We start from the raw sequence: 11,969 nt of genomic DNA, 5'->3' as shown, positions 1-11,969 counted from the left end.
TGTCATGGCTGGTGATTCTGGTCCCCAAGGGCTGCTGACACTCATCCACAGCCATAACGCTTGATCTGTGCTTCATTCAACATAGGTGAGGGAATAATACAGATTCCTAGGCTGGAGAGGTGGCTCAGCACTTAAGTATCTTGTCTACAAAGCCAAACTACCTGGGTTTAACTTCCCAGTGCCCATGTAAACCCAGATGCACAAGAAGGCATGTGCATGTGGAGTTTGATGCAGTGGCTGGAGTGCCTGACATGCCCATGCCTTCTGTCTGTTTTCTATCTGTTCCTACTTGCAAATAAATAAGTAAAACTATATAATTTTTTAAGAAAGATACAGATTCATAGTTTATGGGATAACACATGTGGAATAACCATAAGAGCCACTGCCTGTGTTTAAAATTATCGGGTTAGCAAGGGAAGTTGTATGTGGATGCATGTTCATATGTGTGTAGACACACGTGTGCTTGAGCATGTACATGCTAGAGATAATAGTCATGTGTCATCCTCAGGTAGTCCATGCACTTGGAGCCTCAGAAATGACAAGTGTTCCATTCACCTTCTCATGGCTGGGGTAGAACACCCAAGCCGGAGTAGTTTATGGGAAGAGGATGTTTCTATCAGGATAAAAGAGTTGAAGGTATGTTTCATCTCATGAGATAAGCATAATAGATCAGATTCTGGGCATCACATTTGCCAGAGCAATTGGGAAGGAACAGCAAGCGAGTGAGCTGAACTCTGTCAAGTGGGAGCCTACCTTCAATGCCCCAAAGCCAACCCCAGAAGCACACCCATGCCAGCCTCAACCTCCCAAATAGACATCACCTGGAGATTTGAGAGTGAGGCTTATCAAACATGAGGTTGTGGGGGACATTTCATATTCAAATTTCCACATAGATCTACGACTCACAAAGTCAGCTAAATGTCTGCTGAGTAAGCCCCTTGAATCCTCCTGTCTCTCCCTCCACACAACTGGAACTGTAGTTACATAGGATCATGCGTGGCGTTTATGTGAGCATTGGGATTCCATCTCAGGTCCTGCTCACAAGAAAGCACTGTAGTGAGTGAGCCATAATCAAAGCTAACTAGGACACTTATAAAAATGATTTGTTAGCAGGATGTGGTGGCGCACGCCTTGAATCCCAGCACTTGGGAGGCAGAAGTAGGAGGATTGCTGTGAGTTTGAGGCCACTCTGCAACTACATAATGAAATTCTGCTCAGCCTGAGCTACTGCATTATCCCACCTCGACAAACGAAAAAATACAGGATGTATTCATATTTTTATTCATACTAATAAGATTGTGACATTTTCCTACATGGACACAATGCATTTCTGTCACATTACCCCCATCACACTTTCATGAACCCTTCCCCACTGCCAATCCTCATCCTCTTCCAACCAGTTTCCCTTCTAATTTCATCTCTTTTTCTCCGTGTGTACGGCCGCTAGTGACTTTCCTTACAGTAACTTGTTCGAGCATGGACAACTTACCAATAGCTTCACCAGTGAAGAAAGTGGCTCTCCCTCCCCTAAAAACTATTATACACAAATCCCCCTTTACAACTCCCTCAATCATAAGCCATTAGTTATACACAAATCGCCCTTCATAACATCCTGCCCCATAAACCGTTAATTACACAGAAAAATCCTCCTTGGTAACTCCCTTCCTCATAAACCATTAATTATGCAAAAATCCCTCCTTGAATACTCCCTCCCATATAATACTATTATTTATACACAAATCTCCCTTCATAGCCCTTTCCTCTTCTTTAACAAAGTATTCATAGGCCCAACATTTCACAGGTCTTGTGCAAGAAACCACACTTGGTGTAAGTTCAGTGATCACTGCCACAGCCAGGCCATGTCCAGGAGACAGAGTTCCACCCCTCTCCTCCACTTTCTCCAGCTCTAATGCTGCCACATTTTTCTGCCATGGTCCCTCAGCCATACAGGGGTGATGCACATTTCCAATTTATGGCTGAGCATTGCCCACTCTCTCATTCTCAAGACTGTGACCAGTTAGGAGTCTCTATGGTCACCAATGCTCACTGCAGGCAGAAGTTTCTTGGACCAAAGTGGACGGTGATTTTAATCTAGAAGCAAAACACAAATACGTAGTAGGCATAAACAGAGGAATGTTACAGTGATAAGAGTACAGTCATCAAAGGACACCTCTGCATCAGAGCACTGGGCTGAGGGATGGTGTGGGGTGTCACTTGAGAGCTCCCAGGGAGAAGCCAACAGTGACAGTTCCATGTTCCTTTTCCTGGTCTCGGACCACCGGCACGTCCTGAGTCAACAAGGAGGGGACTAGTGAAGTGTCAGAGCCCGGCACCATAGACACCGGCACCCCTGCACAACCCATAGGCTCTCACATCAGACTCAGTGGCTTAAGAATAACAGGTGGGCCTGGTGTACTGGCACATGCCTGTAATTCCAACACTCCGGAGGCAGAAGTAGGAGGGTTGCTATGAGTTTGAGGCTACCCTGAGACTACATAGTGAATTCCATGATAGCCTGAGCTAGATTGAGACCCTACCTCAAAAACAAGAAAGAAAAAGAAGAAGAAGAAGATGAACAAACAACAACAACAGCAACAACAACAGGTGGTATAAGACAGCTCTACCCCAGCTGGAAATTGGGGTGCCACACTGGAGAGGGGCAGACCTACTCACCTGGTATAGTAGATCCAAGTGAGGCCATAGATGAGGAGGAAGACAGTTCCCATGACAGACCCCCTGATCAGAGTGAAGACCAGTGGCCAGGAGTCCTTTTGCTTCTCATCTGCAACAGAAAGGAAGAGGAAAAAGGAGGACATGACATCCTTGTCCCAGCACTTCTTTCCACTACATATCCCAACACCTCTCCAGGTGACATGCCAAAACCCCGACAGCTTTCCTGCCCCTTATTTCTGCACAGAGACGCACTGCTGAAGGTGCTGGGAGCTCAGCGGGTGCTGAAAAGTTTGGACAGGGGAAGGACAGGGCCAGTTCTGGGTTTATGACCCTTCTGAAGTGAACACTGAGAGACATGGGCTATAGTGGGAGAAATTGTGGAGGAGGGAGAGTGAAGGTGATGAAGGCAAAAGTCTCTGTATGTGGGGAGAACGGGGACAGGGAAGGTAGCAGATAAAGAAGTGGATTAATGAGTCCCTGTTGGGAAGGGACTCTCTCAAGAACTATTGAACAATACAATAGCATAAGTGCAGAAGGAAGAGTATGATGATGAAGAAACCCATTGAATACAGCTCTTGTCTGGTGAGGCAAGACAATATGGATTCAATCCTTAGAACTCATGGGAAATTGCCAAGGAAGTTTGTGAGTGTCTAGAAGCCCAGTGATGGGGAGGCATAGAGAGGTCAATGCTTGATGCTCATTTGGCAGCTTGTCAAGCTTTGGAGAGCTCCACGCCAAAGATACCCCTTCTTTCAGAAAAGGTGAACTGTTCATAAGGAATGATACCACAGGATATAAGGTGGCATCCAAACATACAGGCACACATATGCATGTACACATTCTCATATACATATCTATTCAAGAAAAAGAAGATGTCGCAGATGTTGTTGATGGACAGAGATGCCATATCTATGAGCAGGGTGGGGTGAAGATAAACTTGGCAATGGATAGGAAATTGGGGGAGATGAGGAATAAGCTCAAGGCTTAGTAGGGAAAATGGGTGGATGCTCCTAGCAACGCAGATGGATGGGAAAGCCAAGCTGGGAACAACACACAGAAAATTATGGGCAATTATTTGACCAGGAAAAGGGATAGGGAGGAGACAATAGATATTTCAGGAGAGTGGTACCTGTGGATTTCACCATCAGGAGCATATAGAAATTTTCAGGGAATCCTGGGATGCATAGTGAAAGGGCCTTGTCGCACACAAACAAAATAGAAGAAAAAGAAAAGAACCCTAGAATTTTAGAAGGCAGGTCCTGTGATTCACATAAAGGATGACTGGAAGATAACCAATCTTTGGTTTTCATTATGAGAAAGGCAGTATGATGGTTTAATCACTCTCCAACTTATCACTATCCATATTGTAATGCAGAGAGACTTTCTCCCATTAACCTCTTTTTGAAAGGTTTTATAAACAGAGCACGAAAAAGTGAAATGTACAATATCTCATCTGAGTAGTGAAGTTTCTGTTTTCACTAACTGTGATTCTTTGAGTTAGACGCCCCTGTAAAATCATGTGGGTGAATGCTTGGTCCCTAGCTGGTGGCAATTTGGGCAGTGCAGCCTTGGGGAGGAGGTCTGATGTTGGTGATGGGCGTAGTAGTGGCGTAGCTCCCCTTGTAGTGGCGTAGCTCCCCTTGTCTGAGATCTGCTCCTCTCATACTGCCGTTTTCCACGTGTGGTGGCCGACGTGATGTACAGCCCTTACTCATGTCATGATTTCCCCTGCCATCATGGAGTGTCCCCTCAAGACTGCAATCCAGAATAAAATAACTTTCCTCCATCAGCTGCTTTTGATCAGGAGCTTTGTCCCAGAAATGAGAAGGGAACTGCACATCACGTATTTCTATTGTCTGATTGAGACCAACCAAAGTTCTGGACTGTTATGTCAATCCCAGGTGTAGGAACATCAGGCTCTCCTTGAAAGAAAAGTTTTTTAATAGATTCTGAATATTCCCACATCACAAGGAAGACTAGAATATTCTATGACAAAGGGCACTCCTCCACAGCCCCTATTGTCCCTCATTCTTCTCTACACAAGCAAAGTATTAGATAGTGAATTCTTTTTAGCTGTTCACATTCTCAGGAAGTAAATTTGAAGCTCAGAAATTCTCCCTTCAGGACATAAAGCCCATACACTTGCTGGTCACTAGAAAAACTCCAGCTGACCTGTTTTATATCACGAGAGGCTTACCAACCTGAGTCAGAAAATTCCCTGAGGTATGTCATAGTAGTGAAATTCACTGGGCTGCTCTAGGAATGACAGCATTCTCAATCTCTAAACTCCCTTGTTCACCATCTGGCAGTGAGGGAACCCCGACAGTGCCATTCTGGACAAAAACCTTGGCCCCAATGTCTGATGAGGAGAGAGATTTGAGTTAAGACCCTTGTCTGTTTATTAAGGATGGTATAGCAAGAGTCTTTCCTTTGGGAAAAGACATAAAAACTGGTGACGCAGCTGGTGTGCTGAGTTCAGTGAGTGAGAGATGCATATGGAACAAAATAATTTCTGTACTCTATCCTGACCCCTTTACCAAAATACAGTCTGGTCCAGCTTTTATGAAGCTTCTAGAGCAGAAAGATTTGCCAACGTGGAGCTGCTTTTGATTACGTCCTCCCAACTGACAGCCCTGGACAACTGGAGAATAATATTTTTCCCGCTTCACTGCACGTACCAGTATCCAGACACAAAAGTGCCCAGTGCTCTGAGCTCCTCTCCCCATTCACACTATCCTCACAGGCACATGGGTTCTAGTATAACCACCCAAGGAAGTGTTGCACAAAACTGGTGTGTGGTTACTCCAACCTGGTAGACAATGGAACGGTTGTAGTTTGAAGAGGGAAGATGAACACAGCCTTGTGAACTTGATATGCCCAGGCATGAGGGTGGCTGCCAGCATTGGAAATGGAGGAAACAACCTGCTCAGAAAACCCTAGCAAATGTCAATCAATTACCTGGGGCAGGCAGGTTCTAAGGAATATCATGCACTAACCCTAGATATCAGGTCAGGGCTGCCAAGGAAAGATAGGTGACTTGGCCACAAAAGAGGAAAAACACAGTTTAATGTTTAGTGGGACTTGTGCCTTAGTTCCTGGACTCTGAAAATGTCCCATAAGAGAGGTGAAGATTAGGAAAGATCCATGCATGGTCCACTTACCTCTTCTGATTTTGGCCCAGGCCCTGCAAATTTTCTTGTTCCCACTTAAAATGGAGAAATTCTGAGTTGGCTCGTATCTAAAGCAAGTCTGAGACCCCCACACTACATCCATTTCCTTAGAACACCTTAGTTCATAGACCTTCTCTGGAAAAATATTTGCTAGGCTGTTCTTCTTACAGTCACAGTGGTTGGGCAGACATGGACCATGAAGTGGAGGTCTCCAGTCCATGATTTTTTGGGGTCCAAAGGAGGGAGAATTGCAAGTTAGGTCACTCTATGTTACAAAGTGTGTTCATATCAATATGCGTCATGTAGAGAAGCCTTGTCTGGACATAGATGTGACCAAAAGCTGGGTGTATAACTTAGCTGTAGAGTGAATACCAAGAATAACCAACCGCTAACTGCCTAAGTGCATGGCCCAACAGGAGAGTGTTTCCAAGAATACCCTAGCATCTAGGCTTAATCATCAGACCGCCACATGTATTTCATTCTTGAACTGTTTAATGTTCGTTTATGTCTATTTTGTTTGGGTTCACTTAAATTTTATGCCAGGACAAACACCTCACCTAAGTCTGACCTGAAGAACAAGTACATTGTCTTACCAGCAAACTCTTGGGGCCCATTCCCTCCAGTGGCTTTCTTCTTCCCGGCTAGCTGGCTATGGGAAGAAAACAGTGAGGCTCTTGGTGGCAGAGAAAATCCTGGTCTCACAGCCTAAATCAGCTGGAACCAAGCTTTTCTGTGAAGCTAAGGGAAATGTTGTTTGTGGAGGGCCTGTGAAGGATGGACAGGTGCTGACCTTCTCTTGTCTTGCTCCAACCCAGTGGTCACTCACCTTCCATGGCCAGACTCAAGGAGAGACGTTGGGAGCCCACAGTGTTCTGAGCATGGCAGGCGAAATCTCCTCCCACTTTAAGATGGTGTGGAGACAATTCCAGCAGCCCAGGGTTGGAAAGAAGCAAGGGGTCCAACCTCAGGTTTCCCCAGGTCCAACTCAGTCTAGCAGGGGGATTGCTGTCAGCCACACACAGTAGGCTCAGAGACTTGCCCTCTGGAATGTGGAAAAAGGAGCCATTCTCCAAGACAATAGGCTCTGTAGATAAGGGTCCATGTGACAAAGAGATTATAACAAAGAACACAGGAGACATGGGAGGGAGGTGGACACATCAACATGGACTAGACTACAGGAAATCCATGCTTTCAGCCATCTCCAGCAGAGATGTAAATGTGTCTGGTTTCAGTGAGGGCAATGTGACTGTCACTCTCAGGGAAGAGACATCATGTGACATAGATATATTTTGAGCTTAGGACCTCAGCAAACAAATACACACAAACCCACACACACAGATATAGACAAAGAGTAATCATTGCACACTGTTTTGATATATCAACGGCACGGCTGCTTTGGATACAAGAAGTCACAAAATGGGGTCCCTCCATGCAGTGGGCACCACAGTCAGGAAGAATGAGGACTGTCTGTGTTACTACCATCCATTGACCCCTCAGATACTCTTCTGGGCAAAGCCAGGCTCATACAACCTGTGCAAGCACCGGTCACTTCTAGGGAGGCGAGTGAGCCCCTGGGGTCAGACTTCTGTGTGTTGTGAATGTTTGCTGTGACCGAGCACTCATATAAAAACCATTGGGGGAATAAAGAGCCAAAGATGAAGATTGATGCATAGATGGATGAGAAAGTCTCAGAATGTGTGGTTCTGCCTTATGAATGTTCCCCTATCCCTTTGGTCGCCAGAGAATGAGTGACACATGCTAAGCAAGCTGAGGGACAATAGATAGGACAGAACACTGTCTCCAACAAGGGATCTCTGCCACTGGAATGCGCTTAGGGTGAGGTAAGGCTAGCCCTGCACCCCCATCACAAGGAAGACTAGAATATTCGATGGCAAGTGCAGACCTCCATGGGCCCTAGTGTTGTCCCTAATTCTTCTCCACACATGCAAAATATTACATAGTGTGTTCTTTTTAGCTGTTCATGTTCTCAGGAAGTAAATTTGAAGCTCAGAAAATCTCCCTCCAGGACATAAAGCACATGCACTTGCTGGTCACTAGAAAAACTCCAGCTGACCTGTTTTTTACATCAAGAGGCTTACCAACCTGAGTCAGAGAATTCCCTGGGGTATGTCATAGCAGTGAAATTCACTGGGCCCCTGTAGGAATGCCAGCATTCCCAATCTTTATCCTTCTATGTTCACCATATGGCAAGGAAGAAACTCTGAGAGTGCCATTCTGGACAGAAACTCTGGCCCCATTGGCTAGGGGATTTGAGTAAGAACCTTGTCTGCTTATCAAGGATGGTATAGGAAAAGTCTTTACTTTGGGAAAAGACATAAAAACTGGTGACGCAGCTTGTGTGCTGATTTCAGTGAGTGAGAGATGCATAAAGGAACAAAATCATTTCTGTGCCCTATCATGGCCACTTCACCAAAATACACTACAATCCAGCTTCTATGAAGCTTCCAGAACAGAAATATTTGCCAATATGGAGCTGTGGTTGATTACAACCTCCCAACTTACAACTCTGGACAAGTGGAGACTGATATCGTTCCTGCTCCACAGCACTTAAAAGCATCCAGACACAAAAGTGCCCAGTGCTCCGAGCCCCTCTTCCCATTCACGCTCTCCTCATGGGTCCTAGGGTAACCACCCCAGGAAGTGTTGCAGAAGAGAGGTGTTTGGTTATTCCAACCTGGTGGACAATGGAATGGTTGTAGTTTGAAGAGGGAAGATAAACACAGCCATGTAAACTTGATAGTCCTAGGCATGAGGGTGGCTGCCTCAATGGAAATGGAGCAGACAACCTGCTCAGAAGGCCCTGGCACAATGTCAATCAATTACCTGGGGCAGGCAGGGTCTAAGGAATATCATGCATTAACCCCAAATATCAGGTCAGGGCCGCCAAAAAAAGATATGTAACTTGGCCACGAAAGAGGAAAGGTTAAAGCTTAGTGGCACTTGTGCCTTAGTTCCTGGACTCTGAAAATGTCCCATAAGAGAGGTGAAGATTAGGAAAGATCCATGCATGGTCCACTTTCCTCCTCAGACTTTGGCCCAGGACCCTGCATATTTTCTTGTTCCCACTTAAAACTATGAAAATATGAGTTGTCCACTATCTAAAGCAACTCGGAGATCCCCCACACTACACCCATTTTATTAGAGCACTTAAGATCACAGACCCTCTCTGAAAAATTCTTTGTTAGGCTGTTCTTATTACAGTCACAGTGGTTTGGCAGATATGGACCATGAAGTGACCTCCCTTCCACATTTTATGGGGTGCAAAGGAGGGAGAATTGCAAGTTCCAGGTCACTCTATGCTACAAAGTGTGTTCATATCAAACTACGTCACATAAAGAAGCCCTGTCTGGACATAGATGTGACCAGAAGCTGGGTGTATAACTCAGCTGTAGCATGAACACCAAGAATAACTGCTAACTGCCTGAGTGCATGGCTCAACAGGAGAGTGTTGCCAAGAATACCCTAGCATCTAGCCTTACTTATCAGACTGCCACATATATTTCAATCTTGAATTGTTTAAAGTTTGTTTATGTGCTATTTTGCTTTGGGTTCCCTTAAATTTTATGCCAGGGCAAACACCTCACCTTATTTCCAGACCTGAACAATGAGTATCTTGTCTTACCAGCACACTAAGGTTGCCCGTTCCCTCCAGTGGCTTTCTTCCTCCCGGCTAACTGGCTATGGGAAAAAAATATTGAGGCTCTTGGTGGCAGAGAAAATCCTGGCCTCAGAGCTTAGCCCAGCTGGAGCCAAGCTGTCCTGTGAAGATAAGAGAACTGTTTTTTGGGGAGAGCCTATGAAGAATGGACAGGTGCTGACATTCTCCTGTTTTGCTCAAACGAAATGCTCACTTACCTTCCATGGCCAGGCTCAAGGAGAGACGTTGGGAGCCCACAGTGTTCTGAGCCTGGCAGGTGAAATCTCCTCCTACTGTGAGATGGTGCGGAGACAATTCCAGCAGCCCAGGGTTGGATGGATTTAAGGGGCTCACAATCAGGTTTCCCCAGAACCAGCTCAGTCTAGCAGGGGGATTGCTGTCAGCCGCACACAGCAGACTCAGAGACTGTCCCTCTGGAATGAGGTGAAATGAGCCATTCTCCAGGAACGTGGATGCTGTAGAGAAGGGTCCAAGTGACAAAGGGATTAAAACAAAGAAAACAGGAGACATGGGAGGGAGTTGGACACATCAACATGGAACATAGACTACAGGAAATCCATGCTTTCAGCCATCTCCAGCAGAGATGTAAATGGGTCTGGTTTCAGTGTGGGCAATGTGACTGTCACTCTCAAAGGTACAGACATCATATGACATAGATCCTTTTTGCCCTTAGGACTTCAGCAAACAAATACACACAAACCCATACACACAGATATAGACAAAGATAATCATTGCACACTGTTTCGATATGAGGTATATCAATGGCACAGCTGCCTTTGATACAAGAAGTCACAGAATGGGTCCCTCCATGCAGTAGGCACCAGAGAAGGAAGAATGAGGACTTTCTGTGTTGCTACTATCCATTGACCTCTTAGATACTCTGCTGGACAAGCCAGGATCATACAACCTGTGCAGACACTGGTCACTTCTAGGGAAGTGAATGAGCAGCTGGGGTCAGATTTCTGTGCATTCTGAATGGTTGCTCTGTGGTCCCGTCTCTTTGAGCAAGCACTCACATAAAAACCATTGGGGGAATAAAGAGTCAAAGATGAATATTGATGCATAGATGGATGAGAAAGGCTTAGAATGTGTGGTTCTCCCTGATGAATGTTACCCTATCCCTTTGGTCACCAGAGAATGAGTGACACGTCCCAACGAAACTGAGGGGACAAGACATAGGAGGGAACACTGTCTCCCAAAGGGGATCCTTGCCACTGGGATGAACCTAGGGAGTGGTAAGTTGACCCCTGCACCCGAAAACCACAGAGGATCTACCTACCTCCTCCAATTCCTTCCCAGGTGGTCACAGTCAGGTTCTGTGGAGCATCTAGGACAGGGAGACATGAAAGGCAATCAGTAGGAGGCTCTGTACCCATACTGCTTAGGAATGGTGAGGGCATGACCCTCCTGACCTGCCCAGAACCCAGATTTTAGCAATCATTACTCAGAATTCAGAAGCTGACCCAGACCCCAATGCTCTGGAGACCCCACTCCATTAGACATCCCAATGTCTTAGCCTAGACTCACATGACACATTGAGATAGGTGGTCGTTCTCCTGGTCACATTGGGTCCAGGTAGAGTCACCATGCAGGTGAGATTGGTGCCATGGTCCTGGGGCCGGGGCATGAGGCTCAACACCAAGGAGCGAGTGGTTCTGGGTCCCAGGGTTGTCACAGAGCCCACAGTCCAGGATACCATGGGGGGTGGGCCCGATTCACATGCCCAGGGAGCAGAGCAGGTCAGGTTGCTGGGCTGGCCAGCCTCTAAGGTCTCTGGGACGTCGATGTGGGGGTTGTGAGTGAGGGCTGGTGAACAGAAGAGGCACTGAGTGAGGATGGATGAGGTCCAGCTGTGGGAAAGTGCAGGCTTTGATCCACCTACACCCACCAAGCTCTGATGATCCAGCCCCAGCCTCCCTGAGGTCAAGGTGACATCCTGGCCTTGTCCTGTGACAACCATAACCTTCCTATGTGGCTGAATAGAGGTTTATGTTGACTTACCTTTCACATTCACAAGTAGATGTTTCTGATAGTTCCACTTTGTATCCCCTCTCTCTAGCCGAAAGAAGTATGACTTCCTGTCCTTCTTCCTGGCATCTCTGATTTCCAGGGTACAGTTGTTGTCCTTTGGATCCCCAACAAGGGAGAATCGGCCCAAAGCAGCCTTCTGGACGGGTTTTTCTGGCTTGTTAGTTGCCACTGGAGAATCATTTCTTGTATTGGATCCTTCCAAGAACCAGAAGCCATAAGCTGGATGTAAGTCAGTCCAATAATCCCGTTGGTAGGAGAAATTGCAGGGCACATGGACACAGAGGCCCTCCTGCACAGTCACCTGACTTGGCACATTCAGCACGTAACCCTCAGGGTATTTCCACACGCCATCCACCCTCTCAGGTCCCCAGAGCAGCAGGAGCAGAAGGAGCGGCAGCATGTCTGGCTGTAGCTCA

At 46.4% G+C, this 11,969-nt stretch overlaps 1 protein-coding gene across 1 annotated transcript; it reads right to left on the bottom strand.

The window, feature by feature from the left end:
• Window positions 1-1,451: 1,451 nt before the first annotated feature.
• Window positions 1,452-11,969, bottom strand: LOC123454751 (sialic acid-binding Ig-like lectin 8). The gene is made up of 6 exons (XM_045133996.1): window positions 11,524-11,969; window positions 11,050-11,328; window positions 10,802-10,849; window positions 9,720-9,977; window positions 2,674-2,782; window positions 1,452-2,091 (listed from the first exon to the last, which is right to left on the bottom strand). The coding sequence occupies exons 1-6, from the start codon at window positions 11,951-11,953 to the stop codon at window positions 2,034-2,036; spliced, it is 1,182 nt and encodes a 393-aa protein (XP_044989931.1). The 5' UTR covers window positions 11,954-11,969; the 3' UTR covers window positions 1,452-2,033.

This window comes from Jaculus jaculus, chromosome 14 (genome assembly GCF_020740685.1).
Source record: "Jaculus jaculus isolate mJacJac1 chromosome 14, mJacJac1.mat.Y.cur, whole genome shotgun sequence".
Lineage (NCBI taxonomy): Eukaryota > Metazoa > Chordata > Mammalia > Rodentia > Dipodidae > Jaculus > Jaculus jaculus.
The sequence above is the reverse complement of the archived record's forward strand: the minus strand, read 5'-3'. Positions and strand labels throughout refer to the sequence as shown.